A 17252-nucleotide genomic window follows, 5' to 3' on the forward strand; every position below is an offset into this window, starting at 1 on the left:
ACAGCTCCATGAATGTAAACACAGGTGAGCTCTGGGCGTGTCAGGGACCGTCCACGTGCAGCGGGAATGTTTGACAAGCTGCGAGCGCTCGCGCAGCCTCCTCCCGCTCCATCAGAACGGAAGAGCACGCGCGCAGCACGGTTGCCTCGATGACATAGTGCACGGCTGCACTAATTGCCAGCCGAGCGCACTTTCCTGGGGTCCCCGAGCAGTTGCTGAACTCCGGCTTCCCTGCGGGTGGCAGTGGGTGACAGACTGGGCTCGGGGGCGGGGACTCGCGCCAGCCGCCCCGCGCTTCACACCGCCGGAGATGCGCGAGGTGGAGAGTGGGCGCAGCCGCCCGCAGGGCTCCTGCTGACTGCCAGCCCCGCGCGGGGAAGGGGACAGTCACTGCCGTCGCAGGGCACGCGGCGGGCACCAACATGACGGAGCCGAGCAGCAGGAAGGAGAGCTTCAAGAAGTGCCGCAGCGCCACTTTCAGCATCGATGGCTTCAGCTTCACCATCGGTAAGAAGTTTGCACCTGCTGCCGCCCCACTCTGCGGTGTTTAGTTGTTGCGCTGTATGTATGGCACATGGCAACATGCATTGATTGACAGATGGTTTCGTGTGTAGTTTGTCTCAACAATTGGCGCACTACCAGCTTGTTTTTGTGTGTGCTTTTTCATTTATTAAAGTTCAACTGCATATGTCGCTTCACCAGTGAATTCTTGTAAATCGCTGTTTGACAAGGATTAGTCACGTTGTTTTGTTTACATTCAGCCCCCCATTGACCCTCTTATTTGAGCAGCCAGTATACTTACTCACCTGCCTGTGTGAAAGTTCTGCAAATGTAAACATTGCAGAATTATTCCACAACCTCAAGCTCTTGAAATTACAGCCCTCTGTAATCAGACAGCAAATGTATGCGCGCTGCCATCAGCCGTGCTTCCCGGGTGCCCCCGGGCGAGGCGGCTTTGCCTTGGCGGGGCTAATGCTTAATGAAAAGCTGATGTTGATAAGGGCTTGATCACGTTTGGATGTCTTATATTTATTAGTTGCCTGGAGCGCTTGTTTTGAACGGGTCGCTTGATTGCTATTTTTTCCTTACTTATACGTCAGCCTCAGTCGGGGTTTCGGGATAATTTATGCAAAGCAAATGATGTGTGAAACTTCCGTAGATGCTCTTTGGAGACAACAACTACAACGCATCTCGAGGCTTGATTTGTGAAGCCTGAGCTGCACAGCTGGTGTTTTCAACTACATGTGTGTTGAGTAGAGCTTCTGTGTTCGCCGCGCGGTTTGTGGTACCCTTTGGGGATAGCCTATTTGCAGATGGCCAGCAGTTTACTGACACATGGCTAGGGTGGCCAGAATTAGAAAAACAAAACATTTCACAAACATAGAAGTAGGACTGCAGTTTCACTTCAACTATGGGGGACAGAATGACTTAAGACACCGTCCAGACGACCAGGCACTTAGGGGAATACATTAAATGCCACTTTTACTCAAAGCATCATCTGGGTTTATTACATTGATTTCTGAAAAGGATGGTAGCAAATCCTGCACTGCAGCACATAAAAGCATGCATCTCTCTTTTTTTCTATTGATCCTCTTTAAAAAACAGAACATTTGCTGAATTGTGTTAATTCTGCTAGGACATATGATGGGAGCCTGTGACTGTTATGGCAAATCCAGGATGTCGGGTCACCCTACCCATGGCATTCTGCTAACCTGATGTGCACATTAGGCATTACCCACAAAAAAGGAGAAACTCGCCTATATATGCAATACCATGCTCATGTGTGTGTGGCCTTCCTTAACCTACAGAAGTCATAATATGTTGAGCTGACTATACAAGTTAGTTTTGGCAAATATCACTTTTTGTGCTACATATCTACAATTGAACTGGTGGTTTTGTTTTTATTTATTTGGCCAACAATATGAAGTGGACCACTTCTAGGTACTTTTTACCCCTTGGCTGCGGCGGTAATTCTGCTGCGTCGCTGGGGGGGGGGAGCGGGGAAGCGTGGCGCCGCCATTCTCGTGACGGAACCATGCGTCATGAGCCACGGGCGAGCTGTGCTCATGACGGCGTGATTCCGTCACGACTCCTCCCATGCACTAATTCGCCTGCACAGGCGGGGAATCAGTGCCGCGTGGGCGGAACAGCCGCAGCAGCATGACGGGAATCAGTGCCGCGTGGGCGGAACAGCCGCAGCAGCATGACGGAACCACGCTGTCATGAGCACACGCCGCCCGTGGCTCATGACGGCGTGGTTCAGTCATGAGCGGGGAAGGGGTTAAAGACCTTCTGTCAGAACCCTGTGCAGAGGGCCACAAGACAAGCAGGAGCTACTGGGCCCTACCGTGGGAGTTAATGCCTTGTACTTCTGATGTGCCAGGGCCCAGCGTACTATGGATCATGAGCAAGTGGGTCTATTACCCCATCAGCACTTCACTCTCAGTGGTAGCGTGTGTTGAGCAGTCCAAGGCTTCTTGGGGGGGATGGGGGAAGAGATAGACACAGTGTGATGGACACAGGTTAAAAACTCAAAATATATTCAACAACAGCAATAAATGATTGTCCAATCAAATACTATCTTTTATGACAAAGGGAGTTTTTCTACATGATCACAAAGTGAAATACAGAATACGCAAACAATACACACAGTCCCCGAGGAGAGGTCCCATGTTTAATAGGAAGTCCCCTGCATCCCACTTCTCTCTCACAAGCAGCAGTTATTTCCCCACTATAGGTGATATTCAGGTTAGGACCCACTAGCAGTCCAAATCCCAGGAGTCCCACTCTGACTCGGTTAGAAAAGTAAAAGTGTTCCAGCGCCGATGTGCTACATGGCAGACAAGTTCCTTCTGAGCCTTCTTGCCCTTTGCTTAGTCTTACCCTAACCAGGAGGGACTGTCTGACTGGAGTCTCTGAGAGCATCTCTCTCGCAGGCATGGCAGCAGCAGGGCTGCCCCTGGTGAATCGCACTCATGCAGCTCTCCAGAGGCTGTGATTGGGTGATGATCTGTTCCCTTTGGTCTGTCCAACAGGTGGGAGGGTGGGGATTTCAGTGGCCTCTGGTTTAGTCAGTTAGTTGGGAATCTGGCCCCCTTTGGTCACTGTGGTGGGTTTTCCTCGTAACAATGGCATCAAACAGGCTACAATCCTTGTCTCTTGCCCCCACGGACTTACAGGGTCACCGCACATGCACTCCTCTTGGGTGACAGCCTGATCGGCACCACAGCAGACACCTTTTCACAGCAGTCCCCTCTGGCTTACAGGACCCGACTTACATATGGCACAATGGTGGCGGACCCATTGGTACAGTTAACTTCACGGCAGCCCTCTATGGCATGCAGGGTCGCAGACTGGTACAGCGCACACACGTGATGGCCTGATCTACACAGTAATCATCTCCTCACACCTCCCTACAGGGGTCCACTTGCCAGGATCTCCCACCAGACCTCGCTCCCCCAGTGATCTCCTCCTCCTCACTGGGCACACTGATCTTGACAAGCAAGCAGGCAGGCAGGCACTGGTACTCAAGGGGCAGGTGGTCTTGTATTTCCCTGGATGATGTCCCCTCACCCTCCTGAGAAACTAGCAGGGATTAACCCCAAGTCCTGGTCACAGGTAGGAGTATGGGAGAGCCTCTCCTCTTCGCATAGTCCGACTAGGTGCTTGAGAATTGACAATTTTGGACCCTGTGGCTCCTCTTCTTATATTATTTTCCATATACCAAAGGTGCCCTCTCCTCTGCCCCAACCTTCATCCAGAAAGCAGATATGTCACAAAAGAGTGACTCCAAATCTGAAATCCCTACAACACAGGCCATGGGCGTGACTAGAGGTTCACACCTGGATGGCAGCTTCAGTTATATGTCTATCAAAAGTTTACCCCAGGCCCTACTTTTCTGAGAAGTGCCCACACCCTCTTCCAGTGACTTCTCTCCAATAAAAGAGCACCATTTGAAGTTTGCAGGGGAGCCTGGCTCTCCTTCTTCCAGTGTGTGTCCCAACTAGCTCACTGGAATGCAGCAATCCACAAATCTGTCTGTGGGGATTATTCTACCCCCCTCATGCCCCTCCAGTCAGTCCTAGTTCTCACAAAATGGGACACAGAACCTTTCGTGTATTGTACACATACAACCAGCATATGCATACAACATAAGTGCAGTGCAAAGCACCACAAACTAACTTGATGTAGGCCAATGGTGAGTTAAGCATACAGTAGCAGATCTTTACATGAGTGCGCCTATAGGCCTCACTCCAGTGACACAGGTAAAATTACCTGTTTACTTCTATTTATCATTACACAGTATGCTATCCCCATTGTGCTTGTGCTACTTAACTCCTGGCAAAGGCAGTAGCATTTCACCACTATGAGGGCAGCGCTTTTGGCACCCCTCCCAGTCCAACAAGACCGTTATCTGTGAGACAGGCCTATGTGATGGTGCACATGCATGATCTGTGTTCGCTCATGACAAGAAACATCAAAAACAGGGCATTGTTGCAGCTGGGGCACTCAGGGCACGGGTGTATATCTGTCATCCTGCAAGGGACGATTCTGTCCACCCACTTTCCATTTATCATCAACTCTAGCAGACTATTTGTGACAGTGAGATCATCAGTGCTGTTATTGAGCTTGCACTTTTTTTCCCAATGTGCACATTGGTCTCTGCAAATTGTGTTTGGTGTTGGTGTGATGTTCCCTTAATGATTGCCACTGTACTGTTAGCACACCACATTTTCAGTCTTGTTTTTTTTGTTCTTCAGTGCCTTAGTCCAATTGACTAAATGGAAATAAACAGTGCCAGCAATCCTGTCTATAGAAATATAATAATATTAGCAATGGAGATGTAACAGCGTTCAGGTCCAAGGGTATGCATGCATCAGTGCAAGACTGATGAACAGGGTTGGGTATAGGTGTGCACCAGTGGTTAGGGGTGGAGCTATCAAAGCTGAACAACTTTGGGGTGTTCTTGGAATAATCTGGTAAGCCATGTCCACAAGTGATAGAGAAGAGTCAGTAACTCCTTTGGGGGCCTGACATGCGACTAGATCTGTTGCATCTTTGCCTGCCCTTGTAACTCGTTGAAAAGCATTAATATATCTCTAGAGGTTAGGTTCCATCAGAGATTCAATAGCTCAGATCCCGACCTAACTCTCAGACTCCTATTATGACCTGTGCTAACAGGGCCAGATCGATGTTTCTTCTTTTGTAGTTTTTTTCCAGGTGTGGTTCTTAGAATCTCAGTAGTTCATCTTTGGGAAACATGGAATCTGTGGTGGCTTAAACCATACATGAAAAAGGACAAAAAGACCAAGTATGAAAGGTGAAAGGTGAGAGCTAGGTTTGAGGTGTGGGAAGAGCAATGCCCCGATTCCTCAGTTCAACACCAAAATAGTTGCAGTCAAGCGAGAACAGAAATATATTGTTCCAGCTACATCATAAGAACAATTGTAACTCTTTCTAGACTACGCATGCATATATAATGTAGGCAAAACGTTCATAGTAACAATCACAAAATATAATGCTACATCAACAAGCCAACATTGTAAGTACATTTAATTTCTTCTTCTTCCTATATTTCTTACAAGAGGTTTGCTGTTGGAAACATAGCTGCTTGCTTTTGATATGAACAGCCAACATGTGGTTTGTCTCCTGCAGCTCATTAGCCTGGGGGTTTCAAGGCTGAAAATATGGAACAACAAAATAAAAAATCAAAAGAGGGGCAAACGAAGAAGAAATTAATGTGTGAAATAATAAAATAATACAATTCAGAACTTTGCAAATAGTTATCATATAGTAGTCCATGTTCAGAACGTGGATCACACTGGTGTGGCAAGGCACTCATGATGTAAACAAGAATTGAGAAAGTGAGATTTGTGTGTTCATGTGAAACAGTAAAGAAACATAATTCTGTGCAATATTATTGACATGTGTTTACAACATATTAGGCAATTATTCTCTTCTCAAAAGTACTTAACAAATATGTTAATATTTGCATCTAAGTTTTAGATGTAGTCAGAGAGTTTCGTGTGCGTTTGTAGAAAATTTATTTTCCAAATGTGAGTGTACTTTGTTAGCAACATTCTTGATTAATAAATTATAAATAAATAAGGAAATGTCACTGCCATGCCTTTCTGTCTACTTTACTCTCCCTATTGGCAACTCATGTCAGAAGGCTACTGACAACTAGCATAATTTTGGAATAGTCAGTGCTAGGCAGCTACGATGATTTGCATGACAACATCTATGACTGCCTTTGTGGAATGTGAATGATGGGAATACTGTGTTTTCCGCATAAGGACTACTTGTAAAACGCGACACATAATTGCTGTGCATTTGTCATTGAGCAGCAAAGCCAATGAATGAAGTTGCAGCCCAACCTGTATTTACTCCTGCACCATTGCTGCTATATTCAAGACGCTCATTGTGAGTTGCCGGGAGGAGTATCCCTGGGGTAAATACTGCTTCATACACGTACACATTTTATGGTTTCTCTGAGCCTGGATTTATCGGGGCCTCAAACTTAGGCCACGAGAATTCTGGATCTAGAGGCACCAGGCCTGAATTTGCTCCCCTAGGTGGCATAGGTTACAGGGAGCAGCAGAACCTGGCTCCCCGCGACCCCTGCAGCAGCAGCACTGGGCGAGCCAACAATCTGGCTACAAGCAGATAGGAGCTTACCTAGAATCCCGAGCACCCCACCCGTCTCATAGCTCTCTTACTCTTCACCTGCTCAAAGCAGGCAGAAAAAACGTCAACTGTTTTTTTTGCAGGAATGGGGAAAACTACCCTGTAAAGGACGAGGTATTTCCGGGTCCGATCAGCTATTTGGGGAAAAAATTCCCTATAGCCAGAATTTGGTGTGGAGATAGCGTCCGGAATCAGAGATTCTGCCCACCTTCGGTATCCCAGCCACAAATTCCTGCCATTTGCAATGAGGGCCAAAGAACAAACTTAGGGCCATATGTATCAACACATTTCCCCATAGACACAGAATGGGAAAAACCCTTTAATACATCTGGCCCTTTGTGCTGTTGATGACACTTATTGAGCCGCTCAGTGGATACTTGCAGGTGGGAACCAAAATGTTACATCTTGTAAAAAAATAATTAGTTAAAGGTCTGTAAACATCAGAATATAGCACCTAAACCCAGGAAAGTTTGTGCTCCTCATGTGCAGGTCACAACAACATCAAAATATAGCCCATGGTGGGGAGAAAGATGAGCTGCCGGAGCCACAGGTCTCATGAGGACTGCAACAGGACTGTCATGCTCTCTTTGTAACTGAGAGGCGGTGTCAGAATCAGCAACACTACTTACTACCTTCTCGCCAAAGCGTACTAGCGGAGGAGTAAATGGAGGAGCAGATGTGATCTCGTGGCTTTGTGGCCGACTTCACAATTAAGGTGGCAAGTGTTTGGATGACGGCCTCTGCACTTGAGTGAAAATCGTGTGACTCTGGGAAAATCACACAATCCCTGTGCAAAATAAATGTAAATGTATGAAATGAACCTGTGCTCTTAAGATATGTAAATCTGCACCCCCATAATGTTCAATGCCCCAGTTTCTCCCCAGTTAGGGGGTGCTGCAAAAATATAAACAAGCGAGGTATTTATTAAAAACAGCAGTGCAGGCTTTATTCTTTCATAACCCCAGACAGACCTGGGGTGCAGAGGAAAATTACTTCTCTTCCTGTTTCTAGCTTGCTGTGGGATAGTGGTGGTCATGGAATTAGAAGTGAGATGTGTTGGGAGGGGGAGCTGCTCTCAAGATTATCTTATCTTGGATACTGTTTGCTGACGCATGACAGACTGTGAGCCACAAGCCAACACTCATTCAGCAAGGCAGTGGCTTTCAGTAAATAGTCACACGCTATTCAGGACGTCTTAGCCAGTGTCCATGCATCTTCCTAAACCTGCAGTCACAGTGGAAGTATCACAGTCAGAGGCCACCCAGACCTGTCCATATGCCCCCCCCCATTCATAGCCCTCTCTTTTACTTTTTTCTTTTTCGTGTGGCGCAGAGTAAATTAGATCTAAAAAAAAAGAGAGTTTCTCCTTCCTTCTTGACAGTGAAGCAGGGTAGATCTTTAACAGTTCTGTTCCATAAACCTCTGTGCTCAAATACATACATGATTTCTCTTATTGTTTTACCCAAATTAGAAGCACTTAATTTATCCCAAAAAAAGTGCCTGGGCCCAAATTTTTCTTAGGAGCCGTTGCCGCACTGCTGAATACCAGGGTTGGCAAACAGCACCAGCGCTGTCTTTCCTTGACTCCACTTCATGCCTCTTTATTCCACCACTTTCTTCTCCCTGACTGTGTGCCGCATTCATGCAGGTTCTTTTTCATCCCTGCTTTCTCCCTTCACTACTCTTTCCTTTTCTTCTCTTCCTCCTTCTTTCTCAATTTTCCGATTTGCTCCCTCTTGCTCTGGGTCAAAGTCTGATGAAAGAAAATTAGTCACTGTCCCCAAAAGTAAGTGCTGGTGAATACTGCTGACAGCCACCATCACAAATGAGGCAATTCAATTGGACACATTGAATATTTTTTCAGGCAGCAAGTCAACTCCGCGCTTTCTCGACTAAAGGGTTTTCAAAGTAATACAGTACTTCTTTCCTGCATGCTGTGTGTCCAAGTGAGCTGTAGCTGAAATAAGAAAATATGTGCAACCTCCAACCATTTTCAAAGCATGGCAACAACCTGTCAAATTAATTTGACTCCATAACATTTCCATCTCTTCTCTCAGATGGAGGTTGGGGCTCTCAAAGTTCCTTTTCTCTGCTTAGATGCCATTCTATCTTGTTAGCTAAGTATGTTTATAAATATTAATAAAATAAAGGTTAAAGGGACGTTATTGTTAGGTGAAAATGTCAGTTAAAACATACACATTTAAACAAACAAAACCACTGAAATTCATTAGTTTTATGTGTCTCAAGTAAATATAGTGCCTTAAAGTAGCTATAACTTGTGCCCCTGCCAGGCACAATGTTGTCTTCAATGACACTATTTTAGATGTTGCAGTGATGTTATCAATGATGTCATAGAATATGTCATGAATCGTGCAACATGAGGTAATTAGTGGATGTATTTTCTGTTAATCTATATATTTAGGATGTATATTATTTTTCTTAGTTCTTCCCAAAATATTAATATGGACATTATTATGTGTGAGCTGAACGCTCTTTTAATCAGGAGACCTCCTGCTTTGTGTGAACCTTAAGCAAGCAAACAGAAGGTGAACCACTTGACTTTTGGAGAGCAGTTACACTCCCTGGGTGCCGGTAGGAGTCAGTAGTTCTTCCAGAAGGTTTTTCTTCCTACAGATGTTGTCTTCCCAGGTTCAAGGGAGTTCTGTCAGGTGGTCTTATCCTGTGCACTAGCCAGTGATTAAAGAATCCCCACAACTCTATCCTATTTTCCCACCATTCCCTACATCAGGTTATAGAATTAATTCTTTGGTGTACTGCAAAAATTCCCCCAAACTCCAACTCCAAGATGGCTGCACCCTTCTTCTTTCTGGAGGGGCTCTGGTTTTCCCTTAGCCACTTCCCTATTCACATGAGGTGCCCTCTCCTCTGTTACAATCCACAACTGTAGTCCCTCCTACTGGGGTTGATGCCAGAACATATAGGACCACCATGTGAATAAATGGTAGCAGTCTAATTTGCCATCACCAAGTCAAAGGAAAAAGTGCTAAGACTGTCCTTAGTTGTGGCAGCTGTTTCAGTCCCCCTCCCTGATTAGTAATACCTGTTAAGAGACCAGTTGTTGACAACACCCCTACCTTCCATAGTATAAAGGCTAAGCAGTTGTCCTCTGGGATCACATTTTCAACTCTTATCAGGAATGTGCATTTGGCTTCTGGTGTAAAACTGGTTCTGAATCCGTTTTCACTTAGGCAGTACAACCTTTAACAGGTTCTTTTCCACTAAAGTTAAAAACAAAAAAAATCACCATTGAATTAGATTTTTTAAAACTAAGTGGAAAATAGCTGTAAAACATTTTGCTAACATTTTTCAAACTGAAAATCTAAATTAGGGATTTTATGTACACCTAGGACTATTTGGAGAAATGTAATCCTACTCATAAAGTTGAAACAGCTTTTAGGTAATTTCACTCTGAGTGCATAGAGTCCTCAATATCTACTATGTCACACATCTTGCCAGTGAACATCAGTGTCACTGTGCACAGAGTCCTTATAACAGCAAACATAGGATTCTTAAAAAAGCAAAAAAACTGGAGTGACCATGGAGGAGAAAAAGCAGAAATCTTACACTTGGTGTTTGGTTGCACTTAACCTAGTTGACACTACTTGATCATTCTTTGATATTTTTTAAATTACTTTCCCACTCCCACTGAGTTATCAACTATACGGATATCACAGTATTCAGTGAGCAAACTTTTGCCACCTTGCTACACCTGTGTGAGTGGTGGTGGCGGGGCCCTTCTAGGTTTATTCATTATGGCCTGATTTAGATCTTGGCGGACGGGTTACTCCATCACAACGGTGATGGAAATACCGTCCTCCGAAATATAAATCCCGTTATATCCTGTGGTTTTTATATTTCAGCGAACTGACTATCTGTCACCATTGTGACGAAGTAACCCATCCTTCGAGAACTAAATCAGGCCCTATGCCTCTAAGATATCTAAGATATATTGAATCTAGTATAGTTATTATTTTCTGTGCTGATTACCTTACTGGGCTCTGTGTCAGTTGCACATGTGTCATTCAACCATGGGCATACACCAGCCATTTTTAGGTTTTGCCTGGCGAAAAGATGCGCTCTGCGCATCTTTTTCGCGCAGGCGAAAACCTGATGAGAACTGTAGTGGGGTTTGGGTCGGCCCTCGTCATTTATTGGCTGGCTCCATAAATGGAGCCTAGCCATTGGACGAGGGGCCTGTCCGTCAATGCCGGACCAGATTCGGGGGCGTTCCCGAGATTCTTTGGCTTTTGCCGACGTCACGCGACGTCAGCCGAAAGCCGGGAACGCCCCCGAATCTGGTCCGGCCGGGCCGCAGGCAAGCCGGAAGTCGGCGCCGGTCTTTCTATGCCAGGAGAAAGGAGTGCGGCTGCCAGCGAGGCCCCGGTGCAGGAGAGCCCCGCCCGCGGCACCCGAGAAGAGAGCCCAGGCCCCGGCAGAGGAAGGACACCGCCAGCGCCCCCGCCGCCTCCTGGGAGCAGTCCGGTGAGTTTTCAGGTTGTCCGTGTCCCTCCTCCCGCCGTCGTCCCCCCTCCCGCTCTCCCCCCTCCCGCTCTCCTGGTTTGGATGGCTCCAAGAGGACGTGTTATTTTGAGAGGACCCTTAATTGATACAGAAAATACATTTTTAATCTGGTTCTCATCAAATGTTTATCCCCTTTGATGTCATTCAGTAGCAGCTCTCAACAGCTCTCTATCAACACACCTTCAGGGTCAGCTGCGCCACCCGCGCTCACTTGCAGGGTTAATGCGACCCAGGCCGCAGCCACGGCTTCGTGTGAGTTGCTTGTGCCTGGAAGCGCCACTTTCCTTCGGCTCGGCCCCAGCGGTCCGGCACTGGATGTAGCTTCTATCTGCCTTCTACGAAAGTGCTCAAACTTCGCCTGCAGCAAGACCACACACCATGAGATGCCGTAGTACCCTCAGAAGATTTGGGCGGATGAAGTTAGACTGATGTTTTCGGGAGTGGCGCAGCGAAGCTCGGCTACCCTGCGGCCATGATTCCTGTCGGCAGTTCTGCAGGCACTTTTTCAGTGGAAACATTCATCTTCTGCCCAATCAAAATCTGTAATCAAGGGAATCAACATTTGGTTGTGGCCAAAGCCTAACTCTCAGTAGTGCTTCCTAAATCTCTTTTTCTATTCGTCAGGCATGGTTTGATGACAGCTATGCTACCAAGCCAAACTTAAAAGTGCTCTTAAGCTGCCTGAAAGCCAAAACAAACTAAGTATGATCTGCTGGACACCCTTTCCCCAGTAACTATTTTTAGCATAATAATTTGTTGTGAAGAGTTGTGCTTCCACGAAGCAATACACCCACATCTGGAGACAGCAAGACTGTTGTGGTCTTCCTTTTCATACAAAGATCACAAAGGGGGAGCCAGGTGACAGAGGCTTTCATACAGAAGAAATTCTCGAGCAATCATCTCAACTCACAGGAGGGGAAACTGTGTGCAGAACAGGAAGAGGGGGTAGTTCCTCATTCGATATAGTTGGATCTGGGAGGGAACTCAGAACACATGAGAGGGACACTCCCTTCTGCCATCTTGAATGTGTGGGGGGGGCTTGCAGTGTGTGTGGGGGCTTGCAGTGTGTGTGGGGGCTTGCAGTGTGTGTGGGGGCTTGCAGTGTGTTGGGGGCTTGCAGTGTGTTGGGGGGGCTCGCAGTGTGTGGGGGGGGCTTGCAGTGTGTGGGGGGGGCTTGCAGTGTGTGGGGGGGCTTGCAGTGTGTTGGGGGGCTCGCAGTGTGTGGGGGGGCTCGCAGTGTGTGAGGGCTTGCAGTGTGTTGGGGGGCTTGCAGTGTGTTGGGGGCTTGCAGTGTGTGGGTGTGTGTGTGGGGGGCTCTGTGTGGGTGTGTGTGGGGAGGCCTCTGAGTGTGTATTGGGGGGGCTCTCTGTGGGTGTTTGTGTGTGTCATTTGCGAGAGATCAAGCTAGTGGCATTGTAAATGACAATGCTATTTATTTATGTTAAAAAAAACATAAATAAAAATATTGTCAAGAGCAATGCCAATAGCTCAAACTTTAACAAAGGCAAAACCATTGCATTGTAAATGCTTGTTCATTGTTAGTGTGCATGGAAATGATATGGACATGGCAGTCTGCAGGACTGTGTTTTACCAAAGTGCTCTAGCTGTGTTGACATAAGCACTTTTAGTGAAAATTGCCTGCCAGCGCATCTGAATTTAGTGGGCTACTGCGGGGTCAGTGGAGGCAGGGGCTTTGCTACCCAAGAAACATGGCAGCCAGCTGGAGCCTTTTCTAAAATGCCCCATACAGCATTTGTGCAGTTATCTAATGCAATCCTGTTCAGATGATTAGAGAAAGATCACCCGAACCCGTGCAGCAGGTGGTTAAATTCAGGGACGGAGATGGGGGTTTCTACTTCTCACTAGAGGTGGGCAAGCTCTGGCTTAGCTCGAGATCCTGCTGGAACCTCAAGCCCATTATGAGCTGAGCTTTTAAGTGGCTTCTACCTGCCACTCACCCTCTATCTAGGATGTTGCTTTACAACCAGTGCTCCCGACCTTGGAACTGGGGAGCCAGGTTTGAGTCTCGGCATCAGACTCCACATTCTATGCTTCTGGGCAAGTACTTAGTTTGCCCGTGCCTATGTACAATGAATGTGTCCTTGTGCAATGTCACTGATACTCATGGCAAGCGCTCCAATACCTTCAGGTCGAATCCGTGCTATATACACACGCAGTAAACGAGAGGCAAAAGCAAAGCCTTAACATATGAAAAGACAAATAGTTCCCAGTTTACTGGTTGAATTGGGCAAAGTGAAACCAGAAAACCTGGATAAATTGCGTTTTCCCTGCATTTTTTCAGTAGCGTGTATAAAAGCATTTTCAAATATTTAAATTCTGGATACCTGTTGTACAAAAATGTAGTGTATTTGATTTAATAGCCTAACATGTTGCTCTACGAGCCACAAAGAGTTTACACAGCACTGTCTTGCCTTTTATTTTGCTGATGGTTTTAATAAGTACTTCTCAGTGCAGTCCTCTAAAGTGATGTATATCGTCAAAGCTTCCACAAGTTAACCTCTGCTGAGTCACAGTGTTGCTGTGCTCATGATGAGTTGAGCTCGTCATAACAGCCGCAGCCCACCCACGAGCAGTGAATTCCCCGCCTGTGCGGGAGAATTAATCAGTCTGTGACGAGCCCAGCTCTTCATGAGCACAGCTCCGCTGTGAGTCCTAACGAGCTGGGCTCGTCACGAGCACAGCGGTGCCGCGGAACCCCCCCCGCACCGTGGGGGGAATTACCTCCGCAGCGGAGGGGTTAAAGCAATTACAACTTTTTGAATTTTGAATAGACTCTATCATATTTTATGTGATGTCTATTGTGTGATTTACAACATTTTCAGGGCCCGGCTCGTGCACCGGCTCTAAGATCCCATCCTGACCCTTGGCTCGGCTCTCCCTGTTAATTTGTTTGCTCGCTCACTTATACCTTTCACACATAAGAATGTCCGTAATAATGTTTTAGGGAGAACCTAGGAAAAATGTAAATCCTAAGGTTTCAGGTGTAAGCGTATAAATTAAGGGAAGCCTAACGTTCTTTGCGTTTCTGTAAGGCTTGGACATCTCTGAATGCCGATGACATGTTTTTTACATGCGCCTGTCTGACTGTGGTGATTGCAGGCGAGAGACACTGAGTTTGGGTCATTGTTGCAACACACAGGTTCTGTAAAGTTCATCTCCCTTTTGGAAGTGTAGACAGTGTCAAAAAATGTAACACGGTAGGAAGGGAGCATGTACAGAAGAGCTCGGAGCACAGGGCTGTCATTTCCAGGGCGAGAAGAGGCAGTCTAAACAATACTGCAGATACCTCAAGTTTTTTTCCTTATTTATTGAAAACACTAGGCGGACTAAACTGAACTATACTGCCAGTAGCTCAAGTTATTTATTAAAAACACCGTAACCACTTAATTTTAAGTGGCTTACGCTAACAATTGAATACTTTCAAATTGAGTTAACGGTCATGCATTAATAGCGAGTGTGTGTAAAGACTGTGCATGAATGGGGTTCTTAATGTCACGAAAAATCAGTCTAACAATTTGAAGCAGGCTCTGGAAGCGCATCCATGCCCTAATAATCCTCTTCACAAGGAAGGAGATGTGTCTCCAAGGGCTCCGATTGGGTTTAAAAAGAAGGCAGTCGTCATTTAAATGAAGTGGGCGCCCCCACTCCTGATGCACTTGCTGATAGCCCCTGATTTTTATATCTGGGGCCCTATTACACATAGGTTACACTTTCCCTGTTCGAGCCACGGTGCACCTTAAAACAGGAGCTCCAGTCGCAAACAGGGAAAGTGCGTCCTATTACATTGAATGCGCTGCCCCAGGTCAGCCAGGAACTCGTGCTGCCCTGAGGGTATTGCATTCAAGTGAAAAATAGAGTGGCTTTGAAGCAGCTGCTCTATGTTTCACTGTGCAGGCAGCAGCCTACCTGCACTTTCAAGAGTGGAGACAGATCCCCTTGCAGGCGGGTGCAGTGATTGCTGCATTTACCTACAAGGGGATATCTACGGTCCATAGGACTATCGACCCCCTTATCATCCCTCGAGAGGGCTGCCATCAGGGGGCACACTCACAGTCCACCCCCATTTTTTACTTCTGCACTTTTAGTGCACCTCCCGACAGCTTTTTTGCCTCTGCGCCTGTGTCTGTAATACAGCACGGGCATAGAGTCAATGGGATTCCCTCATTTGCATGGGGCCACTCCCCCACACAAATGAGGGAACACCCTCTTGTGATAGCGCTGGCTCTATATGTACGCCAGTGCTATCTGTATTACAGAACAGGCCGCACAAGCATCTGGGCCCTTTCTGTGATATCAAAGTGCCCTGGCGGTGCACAAAGCAGGTGCACATGCCCGTTGATCCCCCTCCCCCCGGGACTTTCCATAATTCAGCCCCATGTCTAGTGACAGCTTTATTTGTATCTCTAGTTCCATGTCATAACAAACATACACCTGTATATATGTACTTATGCATTTAGATCTCTATACATATATCTGTTTCTGCACATAGTTACAGAGCTATAGTTTTAGATACATGTAGGTACACATACATAGATAAAGGACTTTTTGGATAGCCCTCTTCATCTTTTGGTTTGCTCAGCTCAGCTGTCATACGGCACGGGGCAAGGATCCAGCCCGCTTCAGTCATTGGTTCTCAGCCACTGTGAGCGATAGCATTTTTCCTGATCTTATGTGCCCATCTGCCTAAAAATATGTGTGCTTTACTTCCAGGGCTGGTTGGTGCACTGATACATTACTATGCCAATGCGTTTTCTTTTCTTTCTTTGTCTTGTGTTAGGTCTCTCCAACAGACTGCTACGGGTGTCTGTCTAAGGTCTCATGTTACTAATACAAAACTTCATGCATGCAACACACAGTAGATAAAGAATGGTCTTTTACCATTTTTAAAGCTTTTAAGATGTGTAATTGGTTGGATGGTCTGTCCTTAAAGCCATGCTATTTTCCAGAATGTTACATAGCTTTCTGATTTTTTCCCCCATAGACTTTTATGTGTAGTTTTATAAGTATTCCCCTCTACCTATTGCAATAACCCCTCCCATGTTACACTCACCTTTACTAGCTATCATGCCCACCCAGTGCTGGACTGGCTTATAAGGCAACCAGGCAGTGCCAGAATGGCTGGTTTGACAGGTCAGTGTGTAGGCCAGTTTATGGTTGAATGTTGGCCCGTTTCATGGTCTGCTGGGCTGGTTTCTAATGTTGATTTCTCTGTTATAAAAACAAACATTACCAGCAGCAAGTTGCTGCAGTCTTCCATACCTTGCAAAACATGTATACAGAGTGTATTTGCATGTTGAAAACTGTCCCAATTTGTGAATATGGGCCACTTTCTTAAGTATATTACTCATTAATGGGGCCCACTTTTATTTGGTGTCCGGCCCTATTTTCTGTCCCACACTGACCTTGTGCATACCCCGTGCTGGAGTTGGTCCCACGGCTGCCCGCTCCTCCTAATGATTTTGCCTTTGCCATTGCATGTTGAATTGTGTCACAAGCATTGGAAAGGCTTACAGTGTTGTCTGGGCATCTTATAGTGTTATATTTTGATACATCTAGCATGCCATGCTATTGCATCATGTTACATCACACAGCATGATAGCCTTCTTGAAAGTGTAAATAAACAAACGTTCCTACGAAGCGCATTGAAACTAAAAACAAGGACCCATAATGTTGTATTAAAATTATATGAGATAGCAATTTTTTTTATTTAACATTTTTATTGCAAGTCAAGTTTATGACTATCGTATTTATAATTTAAATAGCAGAATAAATCATGGGATATTTATTTTTTTGCTTGCTTGTAACTTTGGTGATGTTTGATTAATCTTCACGAAATATGGAAAGTTTCAGGGTGATCCAACAAGTGGGGGCTGAGAACAAGGGGGGGTCCCAATACACATTTTCCTCTTGCAGTTTTCCATAGGAAAATTGAACAGCGATACAGAGAAAACACTGAACGGAATTATACCAAATTTGGATGAAAGCTAAATGCTTACTCAAAA

General features: G+C 46.0%; 1 protein-coding gene across 4 annotated transcripts in view; it reads left to right on the forward strand.

The window, feature by feature from the left end:
* The first annotated feature begins 289 nt into the window (after positions 1-289).
* Positions 290-17252, forward strand: part of PDE1C (phosphodiesterase 1C) — a 1852914-nt gene continuing 1835951 nt past the window's right edge. For 3 of the 4 annotated variants that reach the window (XM_078688253.1, XM_078688254.1, XM_078688255.1), the window contains exon 1: positions 290-507. In XM_078688253.1, the coding sequence (XP_078544379.1) occupies positions 423-507 (85 nt within the window). In that variant the 5' untranslated portion in view covers positions 290-422. The remainder of the gene's footprint in view (positions 508-17252) is intronic. The other variant, XM_078688258.1, reaches the window with a different exon arrangement.

This window comes from Lissotriton helveticus, chromosome 4_1, assembly GCF_964261635.1.
Source record: "Lissotriton helveticus chromosome 4_1, aLisHel1.1, whole genome shotgun sequence".
Taxonomy (NCBI): Eukaryota; Metazoa; Chordata; class Amphibia; order Caudata; family Salamandridae; genus Lissotriton; species Lissotriton helveticus.